General features: G+C 42.7%; 1 protein-coding gene across 4 annotated transcripts; it reads right to left on the bottom strand.

The window, feature by feature from the left end:
* Positions 1–3674: 3674 nt before the first annotated feature.
* wech (tripartite motif containing 71 protein wech) lies at positions 3675–14413 on the bottom strand. Of its 4 annotated transcripts, XM_065863813.2 has the most exons (7): positions 14192–14413; positions 13867–14112; positions 12995–13392; positions 10323–10605; positions 8285–10253; positions 8070–8222; positions 3675–7991 (listed from the first exon to the last, which is right to left on the bottom strand). In XM_065863813.2, exons 4-7 carry the CDS (start codon positions 10541–10543, stop codon positions 7821–7823), a joined length of 2514 nt encoding a protein of 837 aa, XP_065719885.2. In that variant the 5' UTR covers positions 10544–10605; positions 12995–13392; positions 13867–14112; positions 14192–14413; the 3' UTR covers positions 3675–7820. The 4 variants fall into 4 exon arrangements, with proteins under 4 accessions (XP_065719885.2, XP_016940917.2, XP_016940919.2 ...); XM_017085428.4 differs by lacking the exon at positions 12995–13392 and having other exon boundaries at positions 14192–14412; XM_017085430.4 differs by lacking the exon at positions 12995–13392 and having other exon boundaries at positions 13867–14109; positions 14192–14412.
* Positions 14414–15375: the final 962 nt, after the last annotated feature.

Here is a 15375-nt window from a genome sequence, read left to right as displayed (position 1 = left end):
TAGCAGAAACCCGGACCGATGCACTCGACCAGCGCTCGGCTGGAGCGGCTTACATCGAATCGAATCGGTGGCCGCTTCAATTACACTCCACTCTTCGCTGGTCTAATTTGTATGCGTCGCCCGCAACTCGAAAAACAAAGCTAAAGAAAAAATCATTCAAAAAGCGTATTGAACACGCACTGGACACTCGAATTCGATTCGAATGGACTCTCGGATTCACCTGACGCCACCGCGCTCGAAACACGTCTGAACCCGGCTATAACTCGGAGCTGGCCCGTACCCACCTCTCTGCTACCGCTTTTCCAGTTTCAGTTTTCTTTTCGGCCTTGTTTACACACTGTTTTTCGAATTTCGAATTTTGATTTGAATATTTTCTTAGTGCGGGGTCTTCTTTACTAGTCTCGGGTCGTAGATTCACACGCGTTCGGCACCCAAAGTCATCCGATATTGGTGATTGATTAAAGGCGCCTATGCCTAAAAGTACAGTCCAGCTTCTGTAGCTCGAACCCGCATTTAAAACTACCTGTCACATTGCAAAAGAGTGGCTAAAATTAAAAACTGGAACCACCAACTGCCAATTAAGAAACTGGCCAGAAATTTTCCACAAATTAAGCCCACTTTATTGATAGTTGCTTTCAGCAATTGGTTGATCTTGCCAACTGGTCTAGATAAATAACTTTTTACCCTTACCACTTTTTAAAACATTTGATTATATTTTGAGCTTTAACTACACACAAAAAACTTTTATGTAAAATTAACCAATATAATAGTAATTTGAACATAGTTACTCTCCAAATTATAGGAGGTTTACTCATAAACAGTAACCAAATCAACAATACTTGTCACTTTTTTTTATTCATTCCTAAGTTTTTATTACAGATACTTAACTATTCATGTTGGGCATGTAGAACCAAAAACGAAAATAAATAATTGTATTATTTAGTTAAAAAGGTATTCCATTATAAATACTATATTTTCTTTTTACCTTAAAAATTGTTTTTGATGATAAAACAAGAACTTTATTTGGGTATTTAAAAATGAAATATAACAAAATGATTAAAAACATATGGTTATAGACTGCTTACCCGTTTGGTTTACAGAATATCGCCTGTCTATATGTTTTCCGATGCCCTACCCACTTAGGGATAGTTCGAGACAGGCTAAAGATCGTCCCGTAAATAATAATAAACTGTTTACTTTTGTGGTATTTGTTATTATGCCTGGGGAAACAGCTGTTTGGGGGAGAAGCCAACAAGTGAATTGTGGGCAAATAAATAACCGGTTATCGAAAAGTGTATTTATTTCTATTTAAGTTTTATTTAACATCCAATCACATAGCATCGTACCCTGACCATGAGAGCCGGACAAACCCTCAGTGTCAGACGTCGTCTGCTGGAGATGGAATTAGAGGTTACTAAACGGTTCGCGTGGGGGCTACGCTTACTCCAGTAAACTCGCAAATGAGTATAATCAGGCACCCCATCAATCTGGATTCTATTGCCTTAATTAGCCGTTCTCACCGCTAAAATTAGCGGGTAATGGATCTGGACTTTGACTCGATTTACTCAACTTTACGACTAGCAAACAATTGTAAAAGTGATTCGAATGGTGGTATTTGCTCACAGAGCTACCGCAATATTTAAAGTCACGCAATAGATACGATTTAAAATAATATCCCACCTTTTCGAGTTCGCTTTGGCTCTCTGCTTCATAAAAGTCTCATTATGTCCGAAGTACTTAGCGATTCCTTTTGTCATTCTAATGGTCTCTCGGTACATTTTTGACAAAACCCGAAACTCATTTGCGTCGTATGTGGCTCTATGGAGATAAATAGGTAGCCTTGACCCAGGTTCCGGGTGTACGTGAACGCATCACCATCACAATAAACCAGACAATAAAAGATGCTGGATTTGGACAAAGAAAGATTCCCAAATTGCTTTGTATATCGAAATCGATCTTAAATTTTTCCGATTTAAAGCAAATAAATTTTCTTTTAAAAATAGCACTCATGTAATTTAAGTTTTCCCATTTACTGTACATTTTATTTATATTATATTCATATTTAAGATATTTTTTATAAGTACTAAAAAGCAGACCTATAAAAATGTATAAAACCCAGGCGAGTGACTACATCAAGTCTTAGTTTGTCTTTGTGTCTAGTAAATTATAATTTGAATATAATTATAGATCAAAGTCGTAAGACATCAAACAAGTTCTCATAAAATTATTAACTATATAAACGATCGTTATTGTTAACTACCATCATCCGAACCTCGAGCTTTCAAACTTGTGCATAAGTCCCATCCAAAATGTTTAAGAGCCTACCTTTAGGCTTTATCCATAAAAGTTGTAACGAACTGATTTTTGTTGGTCTGCTCGCTACGAGACTCGTCTTGGCTCGCCGACGCGTTGACTCGGTGATCGCTGGTTTCTTTCTGTGCCTCGGGATGCTCATAGTGTCCTTCGCCACTGCTCACTTGACGACGCGTTGACTCGAGGCCACTTGTCGGGAAGGGTCACCGTTCTCAGACTAGGGTGAACAGGTGCCTCGCTCTCCAGGACAACGTCTTTCGATACAATGCCCGCCTGTCCCTTGCTCTGAACCGGACGGTCCCACTAGGGTCTTGCTCAGTTAAGGCTAACGCCAGCAAGCTGCCTAGCAGTCCACTTCGTTTTACGTCTAGCGCAGACGAACGTTCCACCCCAGCCTAACCCTACTGCTTTACGTCCGTGGCACTTCTCAATGATTTCATCGCTGCCGATGTCCTCTGCTCTGCTCCTTATCTTGCTGGCTGCGGGACTCGATGTATCGTCTCTGCCCCTTAAAGTCTTGGACGATAGCCGTTCCGGGACTTGCTGAACCGTTGGGCCTTTCCAGGACAACGCCTCTTGAATGCCTCAACCGGTCGAATGCTCGCCCTTTTTTCCTGGTTGTGCGTTTCTCTGGCACTCGGGGTTTTGGTCTGTTGCTGTTCCGGGACTTCGCCGGTAATCGCTGGGCTCTCCAGGACAACGCATCTTGAAACCACAAATCGATCGAGCGCTCGTTCTTCGCGCCAGGTCCTGCTTAGTTAGGCAAGGCAGACTGGGTCTAGACAACTTTCTCTCAAGTTCACGGTTCCTCGTCGCAGGACTCTATTGCTTGACTCTGACGGACCCGCCGGGAGATGTGCCAGGGTGTGGTCGCGACAAAGTAAGAAACAAACCGCCTTGACTTAACCGTGTGATGCCCTCTGGACCTCAGCTACCTGTGCCTCAAACCGGAGATTCCTGATATCCCAATCCCGGATGTCTCGCCGTAGCGAACTTGCTTCTTCTGGACTTCCAACGGCGTTGCTTACGACGACTTGACTTGTTGTTCTCGTGCTGCTGGTTTACTTGGTTCTTTGATACTGACTGATCTTGTTGGATTCACTCCTCGTGACCGACTGATGCAGCTCCCTTTTACGCACGGCCTGCTGGTACTCTCCACTCCAGGTCCAAAGTCCACGGATCCAGTTTGGCCTCTTTGTCCTAGACCCACGGCTACCACCTGGAGTCGGATGCCTTGGCATGTGGTACTGCTGCTGAACCTCCTGTGGCATGTGGTACGCAGGCGCTTCTCACAAAGTTCCATGGTGGAACCTAACGGTCAAAACAGGAACCCAATATCAAGTATATAAAAGCCAACAATATCCACAATTATTAGTGTATAATTTATTATTAAATATGTTATAAAATTTGTTTATCGTATAAAATATACTCTTACTCTTGTCTCGTCAAGTCCACATCTATGTATGTATATATATATTTGGGTATATAAATATGTATGTGTATGCATGTATATAGAAAAATGACAAACCACGCATTGTGTAGTACCCGTGGCTTGCGCTTGTTTCCGATTTTTCAGCTTTTCACTATAGACAATTACAATTTTTAACTGCAACTCGTTATTGAATTTGTCGCTTGATTTTGGTAGATTTTCTTTAGATTTATCGCCATATGACTTAATTAGCTGCTTAATGGTGGGTGTACCTAGTACCCGCACGTCTCTACATATGTATGAACGCTGTATGCTGAGTGGGTGAGAATGTATGAGAAAATTTTGGGTATGCCAAACGTGATCTCCCCTTTTTTATCGCAAAGCAAATCATATTTGAAGATTAAGAGGGTAAGAGGAGGGATTTTTGGTAATTTTGGTAATCGTTTTTGCCCTAGATATATAGTATATGGGGGGTTAGTCTATGTTTAAGTAACTATGTATGTATGTACGCGACTATGCTTATAAGTGTGGTTAGTATGTTGGCTATTTCGATGAATCCTCCACTCGATCCTGATCCCGATCCCGAACCCGGTCGCGATCATCTATGAATATATGCAGTATTTGCTATGCGAAACCAGTAGCTGGCCTATCAATATTTCATATGCTGCGCTCCTCTGATCGATCTATGTCTGTATGTATGTTGTAACTTAAGCTGTGTGTGTGTGTGAGTGTGTGTCGTCTGATCTGGCTTATAATTTAAATTTGTACTCGTTTTGTACTCAATTGCTCCATAATTATTACATATGTTAGTACGTGTATGTATGTATGCGTATGTTTATGTTTATAATTTCCAAATGAGAAATATTTTCAAATTTAGTTACAATCTTGGGGATTTTGTTGGAAACTTAATGGCTAAATGATCGCGACAAAATATATATGTATGCGTATGTAATGTATAATTTTAAAGATCTTTTATAGGTAATGAAATCATTTCTCTGTGCTTGCCGAGAATTGCTTTTGCATTTGTCATTAAAAGTTTTACTCAAAATTGTATTTTGATATAAGAGTTCATTCCGTTTTGTTTTAGCATCGTCAATCGATTTGTTATAAAATGTTGCTTAGTAAATATGTATGTGGGTTTTGCAATGCTCGTTTTTTTTTAATATATCTTTGAAAATCATTCACAGGATGATTTTTAGTCATTAAGTTTGCCGTTTCGCTTCATTTTTTCTTAACCGCTAAGTACGTAATACGAAAAAAATTTGAATACCTGATTTAAGTTTTGGATTCGTTTAGTGTTTTTTTATATTTTAGTAGCTACGTGTATATGAGCATTTTGTTTGCTTTAGAATTAATCGTAGGTGTATTTGGGCAACGTGTTTTTGGAATATTCGGTTTATTTGAAAAAATACCTGCTTGCATTTATTTAAGTATTTTTGGTATGTATTTTGTAAAAAGTTAATTAACTATCTGTTGAATGTGTGTATTTGAGTGTAGTGTGTAGTATGTATGTTATTGGTTTCGCTTCTTCATTTTGATTCTTAAGCCTTTGGCAAATTGTTCAGTATCCTCATGACTTTTAGTAATTTGTTGTGTTTAACATACTTTAGTATTCTATAGATATATACGTTTAAATGCTTTTTATTTTGAATTATGGCATTCGGTATTCGCTTAAATCTCAATAATTGTCCTCCCTATTTGTTTTTGCTTGTAGTTAATGATTTTGTAATCGTTTTTATATTTTTTTTTTTTTTATTTTTTACACAATTTCTAAACTGTGGCTTTTAGAAAACGGCGCTCATTTGTAATGATATAAGTATTAGTTCTTTAGTATTGGTTTAGTAAATCTCACACAAATATAAAATATGGCATTCTCTCAGATGTCGCTAGGCCCGATACGATGCGATATATATGATATATACATACGATATTTGTGGGGGATGCTCTGCGTGCGCTTTGTGTGCGAGTGTTTTGAATGATTCGATCTGGATCACAAGAAATGAACGGCGCTTCAAGGTGTTACGATTGGATAAAATGAGGTTACGAGTATGTTATGGCGATCGTGTGGGTCCCCGAGAACTCGGGGGTTGGCTAAACTAAGGTGTAAAATAATTACGATATCTATTCTAAATAGCTCTATGTGGGTGGTTTGCCCTCTGCCTTCTGGTGTATATTACGTGTATATAAATATTGTATATGTTTTTTGTTGCCACCGCTCTCGTAGAGCCTTCGGCATTTTTGCATCTTTTTTTAAGGTTTAAGTTTAAGTGTTTTAAGATTTTATGGTTTTTGTTTGTTTTGCGCATTTTATGCAATGTTGCTTTATTCGTGGAAGGAGTGTTAGCTATGTATCATCTCTCTCTCTCTGTCCGTTGATGTCGGGTTTGAACACAAGTACAAAGAATAGAACGTCTCAAAACAGTAAGAACATAACGTAAACTAAGTAACTAAGTTTGCTAATACATTTTACAATTTACGCCTGGTCTCTGTCTCTGGCCTAGAATCGGTCCTAGTCGGCTCGGCTCTATATATGTTTGTGTATACATTTGCTATTAAAATCGTTCCAACTCTAGACAGATAATTCAGCTAATTCATGCGTTGCCCATGATTTCATTAAGTTTCATCGTTTTGTTTTGTTTTATTTGTTTCTTTTGCGAGGAACATGTCACCTAAATGTGTATTCAATACGCCCATATATTGCTCTGGATTTTCCATACGTTTTCACTATGCCACGCCCGCTAAGTCTACTAAATGCTAATGAACACATTGAGTCAAAAATTATGATAATTTTTCGTTATTTGTTTTTAGGTTTTGTTCGTTTAACTCCCCCCCAACAACTCTTTTACTCATTTTTAGCTAACCCCTCCTTTCAACCTGCTGTGTATCCTGTGGGTAAATCCTTTCACAATTAATTACAAAGTAACGACACAAACCAAGGTCCTGTGATGCATGATCGGTATGAATGAAGAGTGGTACATATATGTCGATGAATGTCAGTTAAACTCGGTTTAAGCTATGCCCTTGATGATTCGTGACTGGATGATTGGATCTCTATATGATATCTGTATCGCTATATGTATGAAAGTATGTATGTTAAGCTATGTTAAGTTACTTTACGTTATCAATGTCATTGCAATTTGAGTGTGTTGGTTTTCTTTCACTTTTTTTGGCCTCACCATATATGGTTCTTTAGTTGGCTCCGAAATTGCGGTTTAGTTAATCAGTCTTTGTTAAAAGTTCAACCAAAAGTCAGCGGGTTTCATCAATATTTTCTGGTTTCTTGTTTGTTTCTTTGTTTTGCTTTGCTTCCTTTTACAAAGTTCGTGTTCTCACATACTCAGTCTCAATTATAAGAAATCATTAAAAATATGTCCCAAAAAAATTAATTTTAAAATAAACGTAATACAGAACTAAACAAACAAATTAAGAATATAATACAAACGTTAATACCATTCCACAGTGTATCTGCAAATCATGTTTAGTAACTCTTGTCGAAAGTAGTTTCCTCATTCCGCTAAGCAACCCCATAAAAAACGCAATCCCCACCTCCCCTAACACCTCGTTCTATCAGCTAGCAAACTGCCTTTCAGTCTAACTAACAGGTAATAATATTTTCATCTAGTAAATGTTTGAGTTTCCGTCTTTGCTTTATCTTTTACTAGGTTCGGTAACTCTACTGAATGCTCTCGGATCCTACGTCTATATATATCTTCTAATTCCTACTCATCTGCCTTCCGCTTTAGTTTCCGTCTTAGTTTTAGTTCTAGTTGGTTGGTTGGGCTTGTATATTCGCTAGATATATGCATATGCGTATAGATATAGATATCCATAGATACATATGTGTAATTCGTATTGTATTGTAAATTACCAAATCGTAACCATAACTCTTAAGCATTATCGAGGTAATCGTTGTAGCACTTAAGCTAAAAATTTTCGCTAATTTCCATGCACTCAATTCTGATTTTCCCTTAATATTTCTGTTTCGGCACCTGTTCTCTATCAATCTGTTATTTGGATCTCTACGCTAACGTTTAGCTCTTGTAAATGGTCTAAAAAAGATCGGCACTCGTAGCCTGATTTAGAATACGTGCACAAACCGCTTGTAAGGGTTAGACCCTTCCTTGGAGTCTGGCGACAGTTCAATGAGGAAAACGATGCGACCGTCTGGCATTATGGCCACATCGCAGGTGCGGTCCTTCTCGTCCAGCGTGGGCGGCATCAATGGATTGATGGAGGGTCGCACCTCGATCTGTGAATGGAAGGTAAACACTTTGTTATTGAAACCCAAAAACTCTATGGCTTAAACCGAACTTGAACTTCTACTTACATCCCACATAAAGTCCAGGTTTTGGTTGAAGACCAGGATGCGTTGATTCTTGGAATCGGCCACTATAATGCGGCCCTCGTCGTCACAGCACAGGCCCGAAGGCCGATTGAACTCATGGAAGCCCGAGCCCTCATGTCCCTTCACGGAGAGAATCTGCAATAAACACATGATATTATTAGCATCTATAGATTCGCTTCAAATACAACCACACTTACATCATTGATGTCTGGATCAATCAGGTAGAGGCAGTGGTTGTCAAAGTCAGACACTATGATGTTGCCCGTAGGTGTGTAGCAAACGCCTCGTGGCGAGGCTATTCCTTTGGTTTGGCCATGGTTGTCGAACACTATCTGGCGGATGAAGCGACCCTCGGAGTCGAACTGTTGGATGCGATGATTGCGCGAGTCGGTGACCACGATTTGGCGGCGCGAATTCACGGCCACATCCCACGGATACTGGAACTGGCCGTACTCCTTGCCGTAGCTACCAAACTTCAGCAGGAAGACGCCGCTGGCGGTGAAGATCTGCACACGGTGGTTGTCCTTGTCCACCACAATAATGCGATTGTCCACGTCCACACATATTCCAGCGGGCAGATCAAACTCGCCATTGCCCACGCCTTTGCGACCGAACTTGAACTTCAGAGAGCCGTCGGGATTGAAGACCTGTACGCGATTGTTGCGGCGATCCGAGACGAGCACATGGCCCAGTTTATCCACGCACAGGCCCCACGGCCGGCTCACCTGTCCATCTTCATGGCCCTCGGTGGCGAAGGATAGCGAGAGAGAATTTGAGTTGCGCACCTTAACCAGATCCATGCATCCTGGAATCGCCTGTGTGGTTCGTGGCGCACTGAAGTGTAATCCCGGCGAGCTGCGCAGTCCGTTGAGCTCCCAGTCAAGTGCAGCGCTGGACATACCACTGGACATTCCGCAGGCACTTCCTCCTCGCGGTTGCATGATGGGCGATGGGATGCGGAAACTGTTGTCTCGCAGCAGAGGACGTCGAACACTCGAGGAGGCCACACTCAGTGGGTTGCTGGCCATATTCATGCCAAAGGCCATGTCCATGCCATTGGTGACACCAACTCCAACGCCCCCAACTCCACCGCCAACGCCAACGGCTCCTACACCAACGCCCACGGCGGCGGCGGCCACAGCACTCACACTAGAGACACTCGGCACAATGCCGTTGCTGCTGGAGACGATGGGCATATTCTTGTCGTCCACCAGGATTACGCCACCCTGGTTGCGGATATCCTGTAGCAGACTGTAGTCTGGTGGGGCAAAGGCGAAGACCTCCTGCTTGGGCTGCAGGTCCTTATAGATGCCCGCAAACTGCTCCATCTGGCGCTGACCATTGGTCAACTTCATTGCTATTTCGATCTGGTCCATGTTGCAAGCATTGTCCGCCACCTTGCTAAGCATATCGGAGGTTTCGGAGAGTCCAGCGAGAGCGGATTTCAGGCCTGCCATCTGATCGTGCAGGATGGCCAGGCGACGCTGGCGGAGCTTTTCCACAAAATCCAAGAGGAAACGCTCGCGGTCCTCGATGGCAATGATGAACTGACGGAAGGCCTTGCGTATGTTATCGCTCAGCTCGCTGCAGTTACGCTCGATCAGCCGGATGAAGGCCAGCGCCTTGTCAATGCTGCTCTTAATGCAGCGCGTGCCCACCTGGCTGCTCTCGATGGCGCCCTCCAGTTTCTCCTTCGACCCCACCATAAAGCTCTGAATGGAGGCGTAGCTGTGCTCCTTGTGCTCGTGCAGTGTGCAGCACTGGCACACCAGTTTCCGGCAGTAGTCGCACACGTAGCGAAGCATCTCGTTGTGTATGTCGCAGATGAAGTTGCCGCTGGGCGGAGTGTGTGCATTTACGGAGCTGCAACCCGTGGGCGAGGCTCCAATGGGCGTGGGCAGGGACACGATCGAATGGTTGGAGGACAGCGGACTGTTGCGGTGCTCCCTTAGGCAGTCGTTGCACATGAACTCGTTGCACTCCAGGCAGCGTATGGAGGCGCTTACCTCGCACCAGCCGCAGCTGATACTCGAATTGTTTGAGGACTCTGGCGACATCTTGGGGTTGCTGCGTGCACCGCTGCCAATGGGTCCGATGCTAAAGTCGCCATGCGAATCCAGGCCGCCCAGGAAATTGTTAATGAAGAAGTCGGTACGTGGTGGCGAGCTGAGGGGAGTAAAAGAGGGGCTTTAGTCTATATGTTTCAAGTGGTTATTAATCGAATTTCCAACTCACCTCTGACCCACATTGGGCAGAAGTCCCACGTTGAGATCCCAGGCGGGAAAGCTCTCGAGAATGCCCGCCAGCAGCCGCTCGGAGGAGTTGCTGGCGTTGCTGCTCACACTGCCGCCGCCACTTCCGTTGGCCGTCGAGGAGTTGGCCACGCCGTTGGCGCTCGGCGCATTGCTGCTGGCCATTTGTTGCGGAACCGAATTGTTTGACAAGAGTTCCATCATAAGAGTGGTGAGATCACTTTTCTATAGCACAAGGCGGCAGTCGATGGAGTGGCGCTTTTCCGCTACAATAGCCAGCGAGATTTGCGAAAAGAAATGTATAACCGTTTAAAGAAACTTTTAAGACACGGAGAATCCTAATGAAAGAGATTGTTTTGGGTTGGTTTTTTTTTCTAACTTGCGTTTGGAACGCGCGCGGGACGTCGTCAGTTGCCGAAGGGAAGCAGCTAACTAAATTGGCTAGGGGATAGGTGCTTCATTAAGTAGTCCTAGGCAGGCAATTGCAGCTGCAGCTAGGCATCTTAGGTAGCGGGAAATTCCCCGACCTTGCTTGCCTGCCTTCTTGTGGCCGATCTATGATGCCGGATCCCCGACCCCTGATCCTTTAAGCAGGCCCGTCCCGAATCCGAGAAACGCAATGCAACCCGAGAAAGGCAGCTGTGCGACGCGAGCAGCAGCAGCAGGTCAGATTTGTGTGTGTATCTTTGTATCCGCAAGATACTCGGCTGCATTCAAGCCATTGTCAAGTTATTTGGAATCCCGGAATTTCGGCATTAGCCACGCATTTCCCAATTTATGAGCCAAAATGGCGAGTTTTTCGCGCGCAATTCGGCGAACTGGCTGTACTGCGTAGATACTTTCTGTAACCCAGATACTAGATTCGGGAAATTACCCTCCAAAAACAACGGGGAAAACAAACAGGACGGGGATTAGAACCCACCCTCGCAGGGCCCCACCTCAGCACTCAGCCTTATCGCGTAGTTATAACATTTTCCTGTTTTTCCACCCACCACCTCGCTTCGCCTCCACTGCGCAAGCGACTTTTCCGGCGGGAGCAGGAGGTGGGGCGGTGCAGGGTCGGGGGCGGTGGAAAACCCAAAGCAAAAACGTCATGAAACAACAGACGGAACTGGTTGCCATCTTCAAGACGAGCAACGTACGCCCAATCAAACGACCGACTTTCATCCCCTCGTAAAAAGCAGGATTTCGGAGCGGCTTCTTCTACACTCCGAGGAAAACTTGACGACAGGAACGTGTTTTTCCGTCATTCTGATTTCGGGTGATTCGAGTTAATTTATAGCATAACTTCAAGGGTGGGCCTAAGGAAATCCGGTTTGAATGCTTAGGTTAAGGTGCCAAGGGTTTGTTCTTTTGAGTGGGTTGGGGTTGGACTCCTGTTGTTTCGGGCTAAGGCAAAAAGGATAAAGTCAATCTATTAACTCTACTTGGGCTGATATTCTGCAGATATGTACAGAAGTTAGACCCTTTATGAGCCAAGTTGCCCTTCCATTAGGAATTGGGATCGTCGGGATTGCAATATGTAGATTTATATCTTTACTTTTTAACTAATTCTACGGAAGAGGGATTTAGGTCAAATATTTATGTATTTAGCCAAGCTTGTTTTTAATTTGCAAGATTAATTCAATTTAATTTGTATGTTACTTTGGTGTAAAATTTTAGTTTTAAAGGAAATGAGTTTAGGGGATACGGATGGACGTTACAATTTTGAAGATTGTGTAGGAGATTCCAATAGAATTAGAAAATCAGTATCATATAGGAATGTATGAAGTATGTAAATATTAAATCATAAGCAAAAGTAATTTAAAATAAAAGAAAAACAAAGGTTTAAGGGTAAGAAAGGGAAATGTTTTCTAAAATCAATCTGATCCCTTTTTCATATTTACAAGAATTTGTGTCCCATCGACAACCCAAAAAGAGAGCAAAATATGAATTGGGGTAAGAAATGCGAAAAGGGGTTGCGACGGGGATGGGTTGCTGAAGTTTTCATCAAAAGAATCCTGGTGAAATCAATACACCACTCTGCTTTGATCCCCTTTTCCAGCGAAACAATGCAACGCCCTAGGAAAGGAATGCAATTCTAGGATATTTTCGAACTGTGTAGACAGCGGCAACAAAAACAAGGATAAGAAGAACAAGAGCAGGAAAAGGACGAGCTGGAGGAGGAGGAGGAGGAGGCAGCGGCGAAACTACCCTTGTCACCCTTGAACGTTTTCCATTGAAACGGGTCTGTCTCCGAGTCGCAGGACGTGGAAAAAAACACGACCAAGAAGTTAAAGTCCTTTCACAAACACACACACACTGGCATTGGTGGTACATCTGTGTACGTGCTGCAAGGATACGACGCAAAAACGTCGGGGGATGAGGACGAGGGTTGTATTTACACAAGTTTCTCTACATGTCCGTATGTAGGTGGTTTCTGCGCCGCAAATCGTCCGTATATTTGTGTATGTATATTTTCCAAAAATGGAAAAAACGTCGAGAGGAATCTTTGGGGAATCCTGGGACTCGGGGAGTCGAGAAAATCAATATTTGCATTTGGCTGCCCCATCGCATTAAAGTCTATTTATCATTTTGTGTTGATATGTGGGATGCACACACTGCATTTCCCCCCTCTCTTTCGCTCTCTATTCGCATCTCCTTTGCCGTACACACCTTTTTTAGCAGCCGCATGCAAGCCACCTCGCTTTTTGTTATTGTTCTTATTGGGCCCGTTTTGTACCGTTTATAAGCTAATTGATTCGATTTTTGATTTGATACGGATTCGGTTTTGGATTTGGTTTTGGTTTGGCTTGGCTTTGCCTTTTTAGCGGATTTTCGCGAGGCGAGATTCTTTTTCCAGAGAGTTCTAATGCGTAATCCGTTCGCTCCGACATTCGTGTATTCCTTATTCCGACTGAAGAAGATACATCCGAAACCGAAACTGAAAACACAACATAGCACTCAAATCGCTCGCCCTCTCTCGCTGTCTCTCTCTGTTGCTTTTGCCGCGCCGCTCAACATCATCATCATCGTCATCCTCATCAAGCAACATCTATGTACATATATGTGGCCTAAACAAAATATAAGAAAAATAAACCCAAATGTATCTCACAGTTAGTTTTTTGATTTTGATGTGCGCGCGCGCGCTCCAAAAAAGTTCGCTCTCTCTGGTTGCTTTCGCTCTCTATCTCTCCTTCGCAGGGGCACATACACACACACAGGCGCAGGCACGGGAGGCTCACATGCACAGTTTTATCTTCTATTTATTTTCACTTATGCCGCAAAGAACTGCATTTAATGCAGAGGGTCGATGCAGAAGTTTGGTTAGATCTACTGTTGTTACTAACCTCAAACAATCGAATCGTCTGATCGGGGCCTAACGGCTAATAGGATAATGGCGTCCGTTGCGGGGTAGCAGGGGTGTATGGGTTCTGGGGATAACAGCTCACTTTCGCTGAAAAAAGCTTGCATTTCCCCCCTCTGGCTCAGTAAATTACCCACTTTTGACCCCGCTTATCTAGTTTACCAGCATATTTCTCACTCACTTGTCAAATTCATGCACTTCACGCGGTTTTAGGGTATCCCATAGTCGTCACACCGCTTCAGTTTGATTAAATCGCCGTTCTTATTCGTTTATCATGTGAGTGTTTGGTCGATAGATGTAAAAAAGCTAAGCCAAATCTTTGGAAATCGCTTGTCGTCGTTGTTGTGTTTACAAATTGTTTACATTTTCCAGGCCTTTTCGGTCGAATCTCTTTCACTCTCGTCACCACCCTCGTGCACTTTTCCTGCTGCAAGCGAACGAGAAACGAAAAAAGCCATGAACAATTGTTCTTATTGTGCGTCGCCTCCTCTTCTTCTTCAAATTACATTGGCGGCGTGTTTTAGCTGCACTTCTCACTTGCGCCTGCCACTTTGTTTGGCCTAATCGAACAGCTCCAATTCTGACCCACTTATTGCGGCGGGACTAGGACTCGAAATCGCTCGAAATCTTCACTCCAACCTTCACGCACGCATTTAACCATTTAACATCAAACTGCAAAACACACGCTCTTTTCATGCGCCTCGCCTCTGCTCGGCTCTCTCTTTCCGACGCTGCCCTTCTGCTCACGCGTTGTTGTTTGTGTTGCTTGCGCCCCTGTTTGCCGAGAGCATCGGGCATAGCCGACTGGGAGGCATCTTTTTTGAAGGGGTGGAGCTCTGGTCACACTGATTCCAGCGACCGTTACATTCTATTCTTATGTTGCATTACTATTTAAATCTTTTTATCTAACTAATCTTTTAATTTGTGCGTTATTTTGAAAAGAAGCGTACTATTTTGATTATCTTAGGCATACGTTTAATAAACTTCAATTTAAAATTTAATTTCTAACTAGACTATACTCAAAGAAAATAAAAACATAAACATAATTAAGTATGATTTATAAAATATAAACCACCTATGCAAGAAAAACGTAGCTGTTCGTGACGTGTCTCAACAGGAAAGTATGACTAATTGGGAAATGCTTGCCAATCACAATTGGATTTATTTTGACTCGCCTCATTAAATAGGGAACGTGCCTGAAGAAATAATAGAGCTGTCTTGGACAAATCAAATAAACTTATTATTGCTAGCTATAAAAATGAGACAATCTCTCGGTTCATGATTAATAGATTTATTTTTAATATTTTATATTGTGAACACTGCTTTTATTTGGTTCAGTCTTCGTCTTAAAAAAGTGTGGCATGCTTTTTAGCGAAAGTTTTTACTTTCGATTTGACTAAATTAAAAAACATAAAATATATTTTTGAAAAAAGAAATGAATTTGTTTTTTTTTGGAAAGACAATTTCACAAAGCTTATTTAAACCATGCAAGAGAACAGTTAACCGTCACGCTTCGAACAACCAACGTTGAGTAAATAGAAAAAATCCTTTGAGCTTTGTATATATCAAAGCCATTTGTTCAATTAATTTGAAAAATAACTAAAACACATTTCCCAATAGGGTATTCCGTAGTCGCCCACGCTCGCCAAGCTCCGCTCATCCGGAGCAAGAGCGAGCAGGAGCTCCGTGA

Source organism: Drosophila suzukii, chromosome 2R (assembly GCF_043229965.1).
Source record: "Drosophila suzukii chromosome 2R, CBGP_Dsuzu_IsoJpt1.0, whole genome shotgun sequence".
NCBI lineage: Eukaryota > Metazoa > Arthropoda > Insecta > Diptera > Drosophilidae > Drosophila > Drosophila suzukii.
Note: the sequence above shows the minus strand (reverse complement) of the source record. Positions and strands in the feature narration are given on the sequence as shown.